Source organism: Kogia breviceps, chromosome 1 (assembly GCF_026419965.1).
Source record: "Kogia breviceps isolate mKogBre1 chromosome 1, mKogBre1 haplotype 1, whole genome shotgun sequence".
Classification (NCBI taxonomy): Eukaryota; Metazoa; Chordata; class Mammalia; order Artiodactyla; family Physeteridae; genus Kogia; species Kogia breviceps.
Genome location: NC_081310.1, coordinates 169,460,031 through 169,478,287, shown reverse-complemented (window position 1 = coordinate 169,478,287; position 18,257 = coordinate 169,460,031). Strand labels below are relative to the sequence as shown.

General features: G+C 48.5%; 1 protein-coding gene across 17 annotated transcripts in view; it reads left to right on the top strand.

Moving 5' to 3' along the window:
- The window catches only part of NFYC (nuclear transcription factor Y subunit gamma), a 64,125-nt gene extending 47,113 nt beyond the window's left edge, over nucleotides 1-17,012 (top strand). For 7 of the 17 annotated variants that reach the window (XM_059061148.2, XM_059061143.2, XM_067010416.1 and 4 more), the window contains 5 exons: nucleotides 4,487-4,660; nucleotides 8,624-8,782; nucleotides 12,206-12,313; nucleotides 14,783-14,842; nucleotides 16,113-17,012. In XM_059061148.2, the coding sequence (XP_058917131.1) occupies nucleotides 4,487-4,660; nucleotides 8,624-8,782; nucleotides 12,206-12,313; nucleotides 14,783-14,842; nucleotides 16,113-16,232 (621 nt within the window). In that variant the 3' untranslated portion in view covers nucleotides 16,233-17,012. Of the gene's footprint in view, nucleotides 1-4,486; nucleotides 4,661-8,623; nucleotides 8,783-12,205; nucleotides 12,314-14,782; nucleotides 14,843-15,800 lie in introns of all 17 variants that reach the window. The other 10 variants (XM_067010345.1, XM_059061100.2, XM_067010359.1 and 7 more) reach the window with 5 other exon arrangements.
- Nucleotides 17,013-18,257: the final 1,245 nt, after the last annotated feature.

The following is an 18,257-nucleotide window of genomic DNA, read 5'->3' as shown; positions in this document are numbered from 1 at the left end:
CACCACTTAAGCAACCTTTCTAAGCAGTCATGAGAAAGAATGTGAGTGTCTGCCTTTCCTGCTCTTCTGTCTGCTCCTCTCCAGAGGTCACACCATTGTTTTTCACCACTTTGGGTGCATAAAGCTCTTAATTGCAATTGTGATAGACCCCTCTCCTGTATAGCTCATCATTTTAGGCATGCAGATTGCATGACTCACTAGATGTAGTAGAGATGCTTGGGGAATAGTGGCCGAGTCTGGCAGGAGCAAAGCTGAGCCTTGATCTGCTTTCTCTGTTTTGTTAATAAAAATTTAAGTGTTTTAAATGAATTATTTCATAGTGTATTGTCCTTAGAAACAGGAGTCATTCAGTGACGACCATTCTCCTGTGCCGTCTCATGTTAATAACGAGTAAGAGAGTGTAGGAGAAGTGGGCATCTTAAACACCCTTTGTAATCCCGACCCTGCCTGAGGGTCTTTGGGTTAGCCAGCCCTCTGCACCTCCTTTCTAGAGCGGGGTGCCTCACGGCGTCTTCGTTCTTTCTGGGCAGTCATTGCTACTGTAAACATCCTTGACTGGAAGCTGTAAGGCGTTCCAGGGAGCTTTCAGTCGGATGTTTACAGCGGCAGGCTGCCACGGTCGTCCCGCTGTGCATCGCCTTTGAAACATTGCAGGTTTGTGCCCACGGCTCAGTTCCTCCTCTTAGTGCTTCCCTCCTCTCTGAGAAGTCACTACAACAAGGACTCAGACCACTTCTCTTCCTTCAGAACAGTTAATACCATTCACCCATTCTCCTTGTTGGAATTTGTTTCAGAAGCCCCCTTTAAACCAAGGTGGTGAGCTCTGTGACAAAATCAGGCCTTGCTTGGGCTCCTTGCACCAACTCCTGCTTGTTCCCTGGGGCTGCCTCCGAGCCAGCTGGCTAGAGAGCATGGTCATGTCCTCTCCCTTCCTCCAGCGTCCTCAGTGCTTGACTCTCTTAGGGTGTCAGAGAGCTCCTTGTTACATCCTAGCCTGACTCAGAATGCTATGATCCATCTCCTTTAAAGTGTGTCTAGCTGAAACAGCTCAGTCTCTGAACTGAACATGTTCAGTTCTTTGCAGGTGTTCAGGCCATTGATCAGCATCCTATTCGGGACAGCTACTGCCTGGCCTTTGAAAGGTTGAGATTGCTGAAAGCTGCCCTGAAATTCTAAGATAGCGCTTTTAATCCTCTGTAGACATGACGTTTTCCCAAGCTCCAAATTGGCTGGCACCTTCCTTAAGTCCATTAAAAGCGCCTACTCTCCAAAACTCACCCTTTCTGAAGGAGGCAGCAGTTCATTCTTGCTACTGAAGCAAATGTGCTTTTTTCCAGTCTGGGGCTGGCTGCACAGCACTGTGGTGATGGCTCTAGGATGTGAGGCTGCTCGTTCTCTGGCGTTGTCTATCAGACTCTACTTCTGAAGAGATTCCAAGAGCAGGCACTCTGGTTGGGGAGGCCACTGCTAAAGCTGGGCAAGTGCCCCATTCTGGACTGATCCAGTCATTCAGAGATTGTTCTAGCACAGGGGGTGATTTCCCACTGCTGGGGAAAGAAACGAGCCAGAAATACTGAGTTGTGGATCTAAGGTCCTTGACTTCTCTGAGATGCATGGGAATGTCTTCTTGTTCTTTGGGGAAGCAAGTAAAGACTACTCAAGCAGAAGATAGTTGAGGCCTGACTTCTGCCCCACTAAAACTGTGAGTTGAAAGTTCCTGCTCATTGAAATGTCATTTCCTCTTCACCCATTTCTTTAAACCAAGCATAATCACTCCCTTGCTAGCTTGACCTCCATTGGCAGAATGAGTATTCATAATGCAGAAGAAGCTTAGATATGCCTCCTTCCATTCCCGTGATTTGAGAACTGTCATGCCTGTCCTCACAACACAAACCTTGGTGCCTCTATTTGATACTCACAGAAGTGTCCTAGACACTGCCTAGTTCATAAACGGTTTAAGAGCATACAGTAGGCATCATAGGAGAAGCTCTTTACATGTTCTCACAGCTTTTGGCGAGGGATATTTTAGCTAAAGGGTTTGCTATTTGTCTGGCAAAAAGACCATATTCACTTGCAGATTAGCAACAGTCAAGGATAACTGGAGACAGAACAATGACAGGTCAGGGCTGGTAAATGCCAGTGGCTCCCTACTCCTCAAGACTTCCTACAAGTTAGTTCTAGGGGTCTTAGTCCTCTATACCCTCTCATCACCCACAAGCTTTTCCAAGTTAGTTTGGATTTTAGTGGTTGATGTTTTTTATAGAATGGGAAGGGAGTTCTGAGTGGAAAATAAATTCATTGATCCTATTTCAGGAGCCTTGAAAAGAGTAGTTGGCCTTTGTTTCTTTGCTAAGGAGGGTATCAGTATTATCCCTGTCACAGCCAAGATCAAGTTGACTGGCTGACCTTTATTTATAATGGTGAGAAGTTGGAGTTGAAGTGGAGGTGATGTTGTCACAGTTAAGTTGTTCTGGAAACTGAGACCTAGATGAAAATAAAAGGGGACCTCCTTTTGCTTCTGCCTCAGCATGATCATGTCCAGGGTTCAAACTGTTTGGGCCTGAAGCACAGAATACATTAACCTAGAAAGTTGGTTCATGTTTGAGGACTAGCTTAGAAACCCAGAATGTTACAAGTGTCTGCCTAGACTGGGTGAATGGCCATTAGGGAACCTTGTCATGCAGAGATCCAAGTTTCTCAGGGACTAGATATCAGGAGTCCTAGTTTTAGTATCCCGGGCCCCCAGTCACTGGGCAAGCAAAAGAATACCCAACCCCGTTCTTTAGCGGACAGGAGTGTCTCCTGCACTATGGCCACAGAATCCTAGAGGTAGCAAGAAATTAGGGATTCTTTTCTATTGCTAACAGCTGTTGGGTTCAAGAGACTTTGTCATACTCCCAACTTGGGTTAAAAAAAGTACTTTCTAGGCTTCCCTGGTGGCGCAGTGGTTGAGAATCCACCTGCTGATGCAGGGGACACGGGTTCGTGCCCCAGTCCCGGAAGATCCCACATGCTGTGGAGTGGCTGGGCCCGTGAGCCATGGCCGCTGAGCCTGCATGTCTGGAGCCTGTGCTCCGCAACGGGAGAGGCCACAGCAGTGAGAGGCCCGCGTACCCCTCCCCCCACACACACACACACAAATTTTTTAAAAAGTACTTTCCTACCTTCAATTGTCTGCCCGGCTCTATGAATCCATTCATCATTCAGCAACTGCTTATTGAGTGCCTGCAAGGAGACAGACAGGTGGTAGGGACAGTGGGGGGCAAGAGAGAGTGAGGCTTTGCCTTCATAGGGCTTTCACTCTAGCAGGGAAAGTAGTGGAATTTTCCAAGCAAGTACAAAAAAAGTGTAATGAGAAACGGACTGTGGAAGCACAGATTGGGGATGGGGTCAGTACCAACTGTGTAAATGTCACTTTGGAGAGCTTTGGTCCACAGGGTCTCTATACCTTGAAGAAGTGTCTTCTTTTCCTCTTTCCTTGAACCTGGCAAACTTAATCCAGAACATGGAAGTGAGTAAATTTAGCTGATTATTTTGCTCAACAAGCCCAAGTGTGGTTGTATGTTTCTGTTGTTTTTGTTGTCCCAGGCAGGGCACCATGTGTTGCAGGGCCCTCCGGAGCAGACGCCGATCTGTGTCAGTGGTCAGGGGCCGGCCAACCCTGGACCCTCAGGCTGTAACCATGCTGTAGTGTGTGTAAACATCCTACACTCTCAGCTGTGAGCTCGAGGTGGCTGGGAGAGGGTTGTTTACGCCTTCTGCCATGGAAAACGTCAGCTGAAGAAGGAACAGTCTCTTCACCCAGCAGATCGGCCAGAGGCCACCCCAGTGGAGGGCTGTCCCTCAGGCCCCCTGGGTTGCACTTCTGTGGCTAAGTACCACCAAACCAGATGTGATGCTGGATAGACATGGCCTCAGTGACCACAGAGCTCTCGACATGCTCTGAAAAGCTGGGCTCTTGCCTACCAGTGTTCTTGATCCTGACATTCGATTCTGAAATTCCAATCCAGAAAAAGCCCTGTTTCCCTTTCCTCTGCTCATTCCCTCCTGAGGTGGTGGGAACGAAATACAGAGAGTGCTGCCTATTTGGGAGATTGGGAGCCAGCCTGAGAGCATGGTATTTGGGGTGCTTGCCATTAGCACTGTTCTCAGATCATTGGCCTTGATGGCATTTACTATCAAGCACTGCTAGTGCGTGGTTTTTAGTTATGGTAATTATTTGCCCATTTGCAGCTCATCACGCAGTGGGTGATTACTTCAGAAAATTGGCTGTATGTTTTGTGAAGCCTATGGAATCTATTATTTTTAGATTGATTTAGCACAACTGGTCTCTTCGAATTCCACTTTCTCTTGGCTTCAGATGTGGAGAGCTCAGCGTTCAGCAGGCAACTGCACAGAGCCCGTTTGGGGGAAAGAGTGGAAATTCACTGTGGCGGCTGCTGAGCCGGTTCTTTTCCTCTTACCTGCCCCTCCTTCTGCCCCACAGGAGGAGGTGCGCCAATCTGTGACTCCTGCCGAGCCTGTCCAGTACTACTTCACGCTGGCTCAGCAGCCCACTGCCGTCCAGGTCCAGGGGCAGCAGCAAGGCCAGCAGACCACCAGCTCCACAACGACCATCCAGCCCGGGCAGATCATCATTGCACAGCCTCAGCAGGGCCAGGTCTGTGAACCGTGGAGGGTGCCGGCCCAGCCAGACGGCACCTCTTAGGTTTGGGATGGGCAAAGTGTGACTGGGGCAGAGGGGCGGTCAGATCACTGTAGAGGACTGGATTTGAATTCTGGGGACCTGGGCTTTTCCCCAGATTCAGCCACTGAGGTGATGTGTCACCTGTTCTCTCTGGACCCTGGTTTCCTTGTGGGTCATATGAGGAAAGTGCAGTGAGCAAGACATTATCCAGGATCCCTAAAAAATTTGAGGAGGAAAAAAATCTTTATAATGCCCCCATGAAGAATAGTGACATCTTTTAAGTGGACTCCGTGCCTGCTGTCTGTGTCTCCCACCAGAATTGGAATTTGTACACTCAAGGGGGAGATCAGGCATCATTGCCAGCTTACGTACCTCTCCTCCCCTTTTCCCCATCATTTCTGTGTTCCACCAAATTTGTGTTAGGTGACTTTCTCTTTTTACAATGGTAATCAGAAGATTCCTTCCCTGTCTGAAAGCAGTAACATCCACATTGTTGGGGATCATGAGAGGCTGAAGAGAACTATGTGTTTTTGTTTTTGTACATCTTTATTGGAGTATAATTGCTTTACAATGTGGTGTTAGCTTCTGCTGTACAACAAAGCGAGTCAGTTATATGTATACATACGTCCCCATATCCCTTCCCTCTTGAGCCTCCCTCCCACTCTCCCTTTCCCACCCCTCTAGGTGGTCACAAAGCATCGAGCTGATCTCCCTGTGCTATGCAGCTGCTTCCCACTAGCTATCTATATTTGGTAGTGTATATATGTCAATGCTACTCTCACTTCATCCCAGCTTCCCCGCCACCCCCATGTCCTCAAGTCCATTCTCTATGTCTGCATCTTTATCCCTGCCCTGCCCCTAGGGAGAACTATGTTTTCTGAGCTCTGACTCCAGATTCCCTGCCAATCATTAATTTATTTATTCATCAAACATTGAACGTCCTCTTAGATAAAGTCCAGTGCTATGTGTTGGGGATACAAGCGTGAATAAAACAGTCCCTATTTTTAAGAATTCAAGGATCTAGTTGGGGCTACAAATACTTGAAGGTTACACCACTTGCCACGTGGGAAGTATAAGATATTCTTGGGATTGTGTAGAGGGTGTTATGGGAGCACTTCAAAAGGGGTACCTAACAAAGATGTGAGGGAGGTGGAAGAAGATGTCAGAGAAAGTTCCCTGAAGGGAATAATATGAGTCTTAGAGGGAACAATGGAAATGAATCAAATAAAGAGGGAAGGAGGGCTTTCCCAGGAGAGGGCTCAGCATGAGCAAAGGCTTGGAGGTGAGAAACAGCACAGGGAAAATGGTAGGAGGGGAGGGTACAGTCAGCATAGCGGAACGTCTAGGCAAGTTGAAAAGATAGGCAGAGGTGGGCTTCCCTGGTGGCGCAGTGGTTGAGAGTCCGCCTGCCGATCCAGGGGACACAGGTTCGTGCCCCGGTCTGGGAAGATCCCACATGCCGCGGAGCAGCTGGGCCCGTGAGCCATGGCCGCTGAGCCTATGCATCCGGAGCCTGTGCTCCGCAACGGGAGAGGCCACAACAGTGAGAGGCCCGCGTACTGCAAAAAAAAAAAAAGATAGGCAGAGGACACATCCCAAACAGCCATGTGTGTATTCTAGTAAGGAGCTGGGTTTGCCTAAAGAAAAAAAGGTTGGGACGGGTAGATTTAAATATTAATTATGATTTTAGGGTTTATTCCCTGCTCATTTTCTTATCCATATAACAGAAATTTATTGAGTGCTTGCTCTTTGCAAGACTCAGTGTTAGGCAGACAGGGTTTAAAGATGACCACAGCCCAGTCCCTGCCTCAAGGCATCCACTGCACCATGATGCCTGAGGGACCTTCTTTGGCTAATGCTTGTGCCTCTGCAGTGGTGAAGAACTTTACCTGCCAAAGGCTTATCCCTGTACAGAGCAAACTTCAAGGGAGTCTGCCAAGAGCTGGCTCTGATTGGCTGACCATTCTAAGAAGCTCATGGCTGTCGTACCCCGACAGCAGGGCATGCCATACGTGATTTGACATCTGCCATGCTAACACGAGCCCTCGTTTTCCTGAAATGATTTAGAAATACCTTGGAAATAACTCTTGGGAAAATTGAGTTGGCAGTACAGTGATGAGTTGGCAGTATGCATTTTTTTTTAGTCAGCGAGAATTTCACCTACCTCTTCTTTGCCACCCCAGACTTGCTCAGCTTGGAGCTGATAAGGCTTGTGAGGGCGGTGAAGTTGGTTCCTCCCAGCATCTCCTGTTTTTTCGCTGTCTGGCTGGTTCAGGGTGGCCTTGTGCTGTGTCACACCTCCCTGGACCTACAGGAATTGTTGTTTCAAATTGAGTTCAGATACCTTTGCAGGACCAATACATATTAAAGTTGGAAGAAAAGCATATTTTTTTAAAGTGAATCCTGTGGGTTTTGTCATAAAATTGGAAACATTTATTACTGGAGGTTTGGGGAACAGGCTGAGTTGGAAATCATGGTGTGAGTATAGGAGGTGTTTCCTGTTGACCTAACCCACTGCATATATTGCCCTCTGTCATCTTTCTTCCCTACCCTCCTGCAGTTTGTAGTAATTTCTCCTTACCTAGTAATCCCTGGAGTCCTGTCTACAGTTCTCAGAACATATGCCCTTCCCTGTAACTTCAGATGCAGAGTAGACCTGTGCAGTTAGAAAGTGAGAGCATCAGAGTAACAGCATCGATTGAAGCCCAGGATTCATTAAGACTCTCAGAGTTGTCTTAAGAGGTGATTCTTGGGCTTCCCTGGTGGCGCAGTGGTTGAGAGTCCGCCTGCCGATGCAGGGGACACAGGTTCGTGCCCCAGTCCGGGAAGATCCCACATGCCGCGGAGCGGCTGGGCCCGTGAGCCATGGCCACTGAGCCTGCGTGTCCGGAGCCTGTGCTCCGCAACAGGAGAGGCCACAACAGTGAGAGGCCCGTATACCACAAAAACAAACAAACAAAAAGAGGTGATTCTTAATTCAGAGTGGGGAGAAATCATATCCAAAGTGAGGGGTTGGGGTGCAGGTGTGGTTAAAAGGCTCCACTAGCACCACCGCCAGATGAACAAGATATGCTGGGATCTGTAATGGTCACATCTAGGGCTAAAGTTTTGAGATTTAAAGAAATGACTGATCCTTTTGACAGTTTGAATCTACTGTCTCTCAAAGGAGCAAGTTTCATTGGATAGTCCTCTAAGTGTGTGTGAAACACAATCTTCATATACATTAGACAGAAATTCCTTAAATCTGTGATTCCTGTTTCTAGAAAGTTAAAAGTCTGGCTTTATTAAATTCCGTTACTTACGGGTAACCTCAGTTAAGGTCCAGGTCTTAAGGGTGTTTGCCTCCCCCGTGGGAAGCAGTGCTGTGATCCAGAGCAGCTGGCTGGCCAGAGTGGGCTAGAGTCACTCTGCTGCTTGAATGAGGGTGAAAGCCAGTGTGCCCTTTATGTTTCTTCCAGTGTCCTGCATGCCTGAGAAAGGAGTCCAGGGTCCTGAGCTTAGTTAACCCATACTGACCCCACTTTCCATTTAGTTTGCCCTCTAAACTCACCTGCTCCAGACTTGACTTCAGCCATGTCTCAGGCAAATTATCATGGTTGCTTTCGATTCTCTTGTACCGTATGTGCCTGTCATTGAAGGGGCTGTGAAGAGTTGAAACATTTGAAGCATAGAGGTATTTGGGGCCGAGGCAAATATTCTGTACTCTGAGTATAAAAATCCGTTTGGCCTTCCTGTCTTTTATTTTGGAGAGTGACTTTAACAGTGCTCTAAGCTCAAAAGATTCTGTAGGTTGAGTATTGTTAGTGTTTTTGCGATGAGGTCAGGCATTCATGGAGGGGGTTTGCTCCTAGTTTAATTGCTCGTTGTTAACCCCTTGGTGGGCCTAATGGCTCTGGGCTGGAGCTCAGTCAGCTTTCTCATAACTCTTCCTTCAAGACCACACCCGTGACCATGCAGGTTGGAGAAGGTCAGCAGGTGCAGATTGTCCAGGCCCAGCCGCAAGGTCAAGCCCAGCAGGCCCAGAGTGGCACTGGACAGACCATGCAGGTGATGCAGCAGATCATTACGAACACAGGAGAGATCCAGCAGATCCCGGTAAGTCCTGCCCTGCCTTAAGGTCTGCGTGGCCTTTTGCTCAACAGTATAACAGGAAATAGTTAAAGATTTTACGTGCGCGCACACACACACACACACACACACACACACACACACATACACACGTACACACACTTTGTTATAAACCTATATTCCCATTACCCCAAACCACAACTTGCTTCACTGTATACTCCCTGCTTTCCTTTAATCCAGGTTCGGGCTCACCATGATGGGGCAGCTCCTCTCCATTTCCCCTCACTCGGCCTACGCAGAGAAATCATTGTAACCACTACTCTGTGCCAAGGCCCAAAGGCCCTGTGAGGCAGTCCTAGTCCTGTCTTTTGATTTGCAGAGAATGAGAGGGAGGTGTATAGAGAAGGCCATAAATACACTTGTTGCATATTCATGAGTCAGTTCCCAGTGGAGCCTGCAGCAAAGTGTATTTTTGGCTTTCATTTAACTTATCCATTCCTTCACTGTGGACTGCTACTTCCTGTGTGCCTTGAGGGATTTCATTTCTTAGATTTGTTGGCTTTTTCACTTGTACTTGTTCTTTGGTGGGGGGAAAAAAAAAGGTCCTTGTCTTAACACTTGCCATCTAGTCATTGGTCAATTTGCTACAAAAAAAATGTGGAAAATGAGTGACATGGAGCAGGCCTGTTCCTGCCCCTTGCCCTTCCTATTGTAAATGAAATGTAGGCAGATACAGAAACTCACTTGGACTTGGTTAACCACTTCCTCATTGAAGAAAGTTCAGAAAGTATCCTCAACTCTATTTTGGGGACTGTTCTTCTTAACAGAGTAATAGGCCAGGAGAAAGCTTAGGAAAGGGGAGTGTGTGCATATCTCTCTGTTTATCTCTTTCCTTTTCACCTTCTCTCTCTCTCTCTCTCTCTCTTTCTCTCTCTCTCTCTCTCTCTCTCTCTCTCTCCCTCCCTCCTTTCCTCCCTCTCTCCCTCTCCCCCCCATCCCCCGCTCCATCTCCCTTTCCCCCCTCCCTTTCCTTCTCCCACGGGGTGGGGCTGGGGGTGGTGGCACCACACACACACACACACACACACATCAATTCCAGATTCCTTGCAGCCACCAGCCCATGACTTCTCTCATAAATGGTTCTCTGGGGGTGGTGGCACCACACACACACACACACAGACACACACACAGACACAGACACACACAGACACACACACACACAGACACAGACACACACACACACACACACACACCAATTCCAGATTCCTTGCAGCCACCAGCCCATGACTTCTCTCATAAATGGTTCTCATTTTTGCATGTGAGGGCACCAAAACAAGTTCAGCTAAGCCAGAGAAGAGTTCACACTTTGTAGTAACTTTAACTTGAGTCTTTTAAAGCCTCTGGGGCACAGAAGACTTGTTGCAGAATTTAGGACCTGGTCTTCACTGTATACCTTCTGCAGGAGTCTGCTTTTCTAAACTCACCAGAGTGCTCCTATTAGTGATGACCTTTAGGAAGGAAGCTTTGCTCCTCTTTTGAAAGCCCAGGGGGTAGGCTTCTTTGCTCTGTAATTTTGAAAAGGTGTGAGGGTCCCCAGGCCTACCCTTGTGGTAGAGGACTGAAGGGCAGAGCATCACCAGTACCTAAACTCAAGCCTGAAAGAAGAGCTTGCTTCTAAGAACTGCTTGGAACTGTTGGGCTCACAGCTTTTCAGTCACATTTGAGTTTCTGCAAAAGAGCTTTTCCCAGCTGAGAAATGTAAAATCCCTATGGCCAGCAGTATACCTTCCCCCACTCCTGGGACAAGGCGTCGGTCTTTCATCCCATGTTCCTTGGCAGGAGTTCTGGTGACTCCTGGGACCAGCCACCATCAGTCTTGGCAGATGAGGTTTCCCAAGCCTCCACCCAGCTGTCTTCCTCCCCATAAGCAACTTAATGTTGCCTGGAAGCCTCATCGTGGGATGTAGTGGGGAGTTTAGGCTTGGCATCACAACTTCCCAGCAGCTCCTCTTGGCATGTTCTCAGGAGAGAAATGACTACAGGTCACAATACCTTGCCCTGTCTCCTTTGAACCAGATTATTAATGGGTTTAGATTTTGTGTCCCTCCATCTTTCCTTAAGCGGACAATTCTGGAACGTTCTACCAGGAACTTCAGTGTTAGTCTTTTCTTGGTGGTTCAAATCCTCATTGAGTCTGAAGTTTCAGAGCAGCAGTTTGACTTAACACTGCATGCAGGAGCTTCATCCTGTCAGCATTTTCCTCACGGAAGTAAAAGCCCCTGCAATGAAGTTAGCTCTTGAAAGCAAGGGGAAATTTTGCTGCAGGACAAAGAAGCATGACTTGCCTGTTACCTTCAAGAAGCTCACCCTTACAAGAAAAGCAGGCTAGGCAGCCAGGGAGGGTGGTGTCTGGGTCTCCAGATAGAAAGAGACCAAATCTGCTGGTCCTCCTGGAGCCGCTTTCATTCCCCACATCCTGAGCGTGACTGTCCGTAGTCCTCCTTTGCTGACTGTTTTCTCTGCTGAGCCACAGTTCCTCTCACGTTGTAGCTGCCTTGGTCCTCTCCTCATCCCTATGCTCGGAGCACTCGTGCTTTCATGGTACACTGTAGCCTTAAGAGCCTGAGTTAAGGCTTTTAGCACACAATTAAATGCAACATGTGGTATTATTGTATTATCTGAGACTTAATCTTAAGCATGAGGGACTCTAAGGGCATTTTCGTAGCTTTGGTTTCCGATTATGGGGTTTTATGTGAAAGGTTTATTGATTCAGCTTCCCTTTGGGAGGTATTTGGCCAGAAGCTAGTGCTGAACACCAAGGGTCCTAAAAGTCCCACAGACCCCTATTGGTCCTGGCTCTCTTGGGGACAGAGATAGTAGTAAAGTGGGCCAGCTTTCTCTTCCAAGATGTGCAGCATGGGGCTGGGCAGTTCTAGGGCTGTGGTGCGGAGTGATGGCCATCTGCTGTGGGCTCCTGGCAGACTCCGGGGCTCTTCTCAGTATTAGATCAGCCGTCCCGGGAACAAGGGTGGGGAAGGGTGGAGACGGAGAGGAGAAAGGCCCCACACTTAAGGTATAAGCATTCCGATAATGTCAGACAGGCTTTGGCATCAAATCTTAACATAAACTGTGAGCAAATAGCTAAGAGCCAGTGAATGTTGAGGGTCCAGCCGTGCTGTCCTCGCATATATGACAAGATCCTCTGGGAATTTTCCCCCAAGTCCATTCAGGGAACATGTTCTCTTTTGTGTTGTGTGACTTACGGGGTAGGGATATTATGGTCTTGCTTATTTGGGTTTCTGTTAAAAAGGAACTTTTCAGGGTCGGCCTTTTTGGAGGGGTCGGGGTGGGGATGGGTAGGGGACAGTCACCATTTCTTGTCATGGAAAGTTTGCTTGTTTGAGGTTGCATTCAGTCTCCGGTGGTTTGTTTGCCTCTGCCCCTGCCTAGGTGCAGCTGAATGCCGGCCAGCTGCAGTATATTCGCTTAGCCCAGCCTGTATCAGGCACCCAGGTTGTGCAGGGACAGATCCAGACGCTTGCCACCAATGCTCAACAGGTATGTGCTGCAGAGATTCAGGGCTTGAGTTGGGAACCAGCAGGAGGTGGCTTCTGACAAAGGAGCGCTCAGCACACAACTCTCGACACCTCATCCTTCGGCAAGAGCCGCCTCCACCCCCCGCACGTCTGTGCTGCACCCCAAGGGACAGATGGGGTTTATCGGAGGATTGGATTCAAAGTGTGTCTGTTACCACCATGCTCTTGAGCGACAAGAAAACTCAAGGCAGGGGAAGCCTCAAGGATACTTGAAGAAAGCCCAGTGTGTGTGTGCGCAGGTCTGCCTGGAGGAAGCCTTCTAACAGACTGCCTCATCGTCAGGCTGAGTTTGCATCTTTAAACCTGGATGACTGTTGTGATCTGGCACCTCCTGTGCCCTTTGGAAAGCTACTTAGGTTTTTACTTCTACCTTCTCATGCACCCCTAACCAGAGACTTCCCTCCTCATCTCCTCTCATGCCCTGAGATATTGAAGGCTGAGCCACAGGTGCTGAGGGGGCTGTCTCCCTGGGCTTGGGGATTGGGGGATGTGGGTATTATTTGCAGGGAACGGGGGATGCTGGACTAAGGGAGGCATTGTTAATCAATTCTTTTGCCTCAGACCCAAAAAAAGAAGTGATCGTTAAGGAGCTGGACTCGTCTGGCCCAGCTGCATTTCTGGTGATGTATCTATTGACAGTGGTGACAGAGCTGAGTTTGTAGAGCAAGTCTCCAAAGATCTCATTTGGGAAAATATGAGGAATGAGCCAAAAGCAGGGCTTCTGAGTTCCATATAGTCTCTGGGATCTTTAAAGGCCCACTCTAAACCCATTCCTTGGCTTGCATAAGGATTTGGGCTTTTCCCTAATTTCCTGGGGCTCATTGACATGGAATCAGATCTCAAGATTGGCCCCACCCTTTAGTGTACCCCTCTTTTTTTTTTTTTTTTAAACTTGTAAGATTCTAGCCTGGGGTCCAGAAACTTTGTATGGCACAGGGTGGGAGGAAATGAGAAGGAAGAGTTCTTGGTTCCCCAGAGGTCAGTTTTGAGACCAGGAACTAAAGCCAGAAAGTGGGGAAAGTTGGGTGTATAGAGAGGAAGGAGTGAAGCAAAAAGAGGGTGCCTGAGGACAGAGTCTGTGTAACAACAGATTGTAATTATAACAACGTGGCACTTCGTAGGTGCTCAGTAAATGTTTGTTGAATGAATGTTGAATGAATGTTAACATGTAAATGGAATTTAAAGGTGAACGAAACTTTTCTCAACTGATGTGAAGGGCAATCCTGCTGGCCACAGGGCACAGTTAAAACCCTCTCATCTATGACGAATATTTTCCATTTGTCTCAGGATCATTCATTTATTCTGCAGATATTTCTTCAGTACTTACTTTGCACTGGGAGATAGACTAAACTTAGCTCCTGCCCTCAAGCAGGTGGGAGGAGAAAGACCCAAAACAAAGAACACTAGTAAGAAACCCTCATGAAGCCCTTTCATACCTGTCCCTTGTTTTCCTCATAGCCTCATGGGTAGGCCCGATGGGTTGTTTTTGGCCATTGTGAGGACACTCGAGAAGACAGTCCTTACCTTGCAGGGTGGCTGTGATGATTCCAGGAGAAGGTACACAGAAAACATTAGCTAGTCAAATGTTCCATAGATAACATATACACACACAAACATTCTTCAGTCTTTTTTCTAGTCTACCAAGCTGTCTGCAGCAACTGGCATTATATGATGCAGTTCTCCATTGTCCGTAACTTTCCTTTAAAATGTATTTAAATGCCCACATAAGATTTTAAGTACATGTGATAAATGTTTTCCCTACCCCCCCCCCTCCCCCTGCCTTGGCCCAGAGGGTTGCACGTGGCCTCTCTCGGAAAAAGTACTTCATAGGTTTGCCACAAGGGCTTTCAGGGCCAAGGCCACCTGCTCGCCAGGGTGTTTCATATTCCAGTCAGATAATCTGGGTGATACGGGTTTGGTTTGGAGCCCACCTTCCAAGAATGAAAGGGACCACTCACCACTTTGCCCAGTGTTTTGCAATCTGCCTTCACTGGTTGAAAGACAGACTCTTAGGGTTTCTGCCTAAACCATAAATGTTATGCCCTGTCCTGTCAGTACCTAGGAGCTAGGTGTTTTTGTTTGACTTGAGCCTCAGGCCCCAGAAAGACTTTTTTAGCAAGGGGCTGGTTTCAGTGGGGCGGGGGGTAGTTAGGTGGACATTAAGAGAGATGATTGCAGAAGTTGTATATTGCATGCTCCGGGGTCCTCTGTGTGGTGCCAACTCTGAGTAGCTGTCTGTGCTAGGGGGTGGGGAGGGACCCTTGTTTTCCTGCTACTCATCAAGCCCCTGTTCTATGCCAGGCCTCATTCTGGGCACTTTATGTACATTGTCCATTTGATCTTCACGACCCTCTCCTGGCTGGTGGGCTGGTGGACTAGTGGACCAGACCCTGCAGCTGATCTGCCTACTTTGCCGTCTTGATTCCCACAGATCACACAGACAGAGGTCCAGCAAGGACAGCAGCAGTTCAGCCAGTTCACGGATGGACAGGTAGGACACCCAGCCTAGACAGGAGCAGAGGGTGAGGAGTTGTGACAGGGTAGTGGGTGATATCTGTGGGTTTGGATGGCTAGGGCAACTATCCCATCATCTGTTAACAGTGAGTGGACAGAAATTGTTAAAACAACAGTCTTGCCTGTCCTCTAGATTTATAGACTCGGTGGGAGTTGACAATAATCCTAGACATTATGTAGCCCCAGTCCCCGTTTTACAGATGAGTGAACTGTGCCCTGGAGGTGGGAAGTGCCTTGTCTGTGCTTGCTTAGCTGTTCATTGCAGAACCAGGACTAGCAATGCAGGTCTCCTGTTTCCTTTCTTTAAGAATAGTTTTTCTCTAAGCCATGCTCTTTTTAATCGCATGGATTAGTTGAAATGCAGAGAACATATGACCTCTCAAGCTCTCTAGGTGCCTGGAATTCAGTAATTCTAAACTTGTGAGGAAGGAATCCTCCCTTTTCCCACCCCCTTTCCCTTCGCACTATCTTCCCAGAGACCCCTGAGGACATGATAGGATGACATGCCTAAGCCTATGTTCTCTGCTGCCCAGAAAGGAGAGGAACTGGCACCAGGACCCAACTCTGGCTTCTGCCAGCACCAGATGCCAGGCTCACATGCCAGGGCTGCTGTGGCAGGGGGTCTTAGCTTTTGGTTTCTTTTGGAAACACCTGAGAAGTCATGTCCAGTTGGCCCTAACCTTCCGTAGTGGCTACACGAGCATCTTCGCGGGTCTTCGCTGTAGCAAGCGTTTAATCCCAGGTGACCTGCCTCCCCATCAGGGCCCATGCAGGAGATGGAGATTCAGTGTAGCCTCAGCCTGAGCCACATGTTCTGAGGAAAAGAGGAGAGGGGATCATCCCTACTGCCCCTGCCAGTGAGGATTACTGAGTTGGGGAAATGCTGACTTTCAAGCTGCTGGTACAGTGGTTCGAATTGCTTGTGTTTGTCACAGAGGAACAGCGTGCAGCAAGCTCGAGGCTCTGAGCTAACGGGAGAGGCAGAGCCCAGAGAAGTGAAAGCCACAGGAAATGCAACTCCCTGCACCTCTTCCCCGCCCACCACACATACCCCCTCACACCGGGCTGGTGCCTCCTGTGTCTGCTGCTCCCAACCGCAGCAGAGCTCCACTTCCCCTCCTCCCTCTGACGCCTTGCAGTGGGTGGTGGTTGAGGTATCTGGGGCCCCCAACCAACTCGAGGCCCATAGGGAGCCGCATGCCCCTCTCCCAGGGGTGACCTCACTCTCTCCTCTCCACCCCTCGCAGCAGCTCTACCAGATCCAGCAAGTCACCATGCCTGCCGGCCAGGACCTCGCCCAACCCATGTTCATCCAGTCAGCCAACCAGCCCTCCGACGGGCAGGCCCCCCAGGTGACCGGCGACTGAGGGCCTGAGCTGGCAAGGCCAAGGACACCCAACACAATTTTTGCCATACAGCCCCCGGCAATGGGCGCAGCCTCCCTCCCCAGAGGACCCTGCCGACCTCAGCGCCTCCTGCAGGCTAGGACACTGGTGCACTACGCCCGACGCCTGGGGGCCAAGATTCTCCAACAGAAAGATGCAATATTTTTTATTTCCTTTTTCCCATTTTTTTCCTCCATGGAATCAATATTTCAGTATGTTGAGCTGTGTGTCCAATGCTATGAAATGAAAATATTAAATAACATATTTATGGCATTTTCTTGAAGAGTGTGGTTGAAGAAATATTTCTTCTGTTTTTCTTTTTTTGGTTCTTACTGCCACTTCTTTTAGGAGCAGATCTCCTCAGGGGTGTATGTAATCTCCTGACTCTTAGAACAGCTGCTGCCCCAGGGTTTACCACCTTGTTCTGCCCTCAGGTAAAATTGGGTGACCGTGTGTAGCTTCTTTTTCACTAGTGCTCCTCTCCCGGCGTCCCTGCTCTTGCCCCAGAGCTCTGTGGATTTGCATCAGAGGCCATGGAAACATTCCATGCATTTAAGAGACTCATGTGCCATGGGGAGTGGATGGTTTCATTCCCAAACCCCTCTCTTCCAGGGACTCAAGGAGACTAGGACTTTGTGTATTTTCCCCCCACCCCCCAGTTTTAATTTTATTTTATTTTTAAATGCATTAAAAATTGTGCTAGTCTCCTTTGCTGCATGGACTTCAAACTGCATGAAATGCAATAAATCTCATTTTAGATAATTTGGAGTCTGGGTTTCTGTGTCTGGGGACATTCATGGGACCACTTTGCTTGGGAAAGGCTTGGAAAGGTTTGTCTGCCCTCAGGTTGGGTGTCTGTGAAGGAGGGGGGACACACCCTTGTGAGGAGGGGGGATGTCCAAAGCTCAGGGAACTTGAGCTGCATGTCTGATTCAAATTGAGATCTTCAACTGATTTAAAAAATGAACTTCATCAGAAGGTTTTCTGCTCAGAGTTGCCTGCCTGCCTTATCTCCTGGACTACGTATGACACATGGGCCAGATTCAGCCTGTGTCCTTCTTGGCTGAGGGTGAAGAGAACATCTCTCATGGAGAAAGCTTTCTCTGTCCTTAAGCAGGGACTCAAGTACATCCCTCCACTCCTGTCTTGGCACAGGCTGGCACTCTGAGCTGCCTGCTGTGGCCATGCCCATTACCAAAGGCATGGATGGCATCTGCCATGCAGGGTAGCCCAAGCCCCTTGTCAGCCAGCAGGTCAGAAGGGTTCTACAGCCAGGCCTTGAAAGTAGGGAGAACAGAAGGAACATTCCACTTCTTCATGGCCTCTGTTGGCCATAGAGGCCAGTGGTGAGCCGTCTTTCTTCCCTTCACCATGCCATTTACAGCTAGAATGAGGCCTGTTGTCATGGGAAGAGCAGAAAATTGGCTGCCAGGAAAAGTACTGATTTCTTCTCAGTTAGTAATATGTCATAAAACCTTAGGCAAGTCCCTTCTTTTGGGGACTCTCTTACAGTGTGAGGCAGGGATAGGGAAGAGGCTTTAATATTCTATTATTTCAAGTCTGACCCTGATGCTCTCATAATTCCCTCACCGAATATCCCCCACTGTTAATCATGGTAAGCACTTGGACATCTGTCTCATCTGTTTCATTTTCAGTTACTTACCTAAGTGTACCTTACCTTACTCCACAAGAAAAAATAAGATGGCTTGCATTGAAAACATACACAGTGAAAAAAATATGACAGATGAGAATTAGGAAGAATATTGTTGAGTAGGAAGTCAGGATCATCGAAAACAAGAACAAATATTCTGTCTGCAAAGACCTACAGAGTTCTTTTTTTTTTTTTTTTTTTTTGTGGTACGTGGGCCTGTCACTGTTGTGGCCTCTCCCGTTGCGGAGCACAGGCTCCGGACGCACAGGCTCAGCGGCCATGGCTCACGGGCCCAGCCGTTCCGCGGCATGTGGGATCCTCCCAGACCGGGGAACGAACCCACATCCCCTGCACTG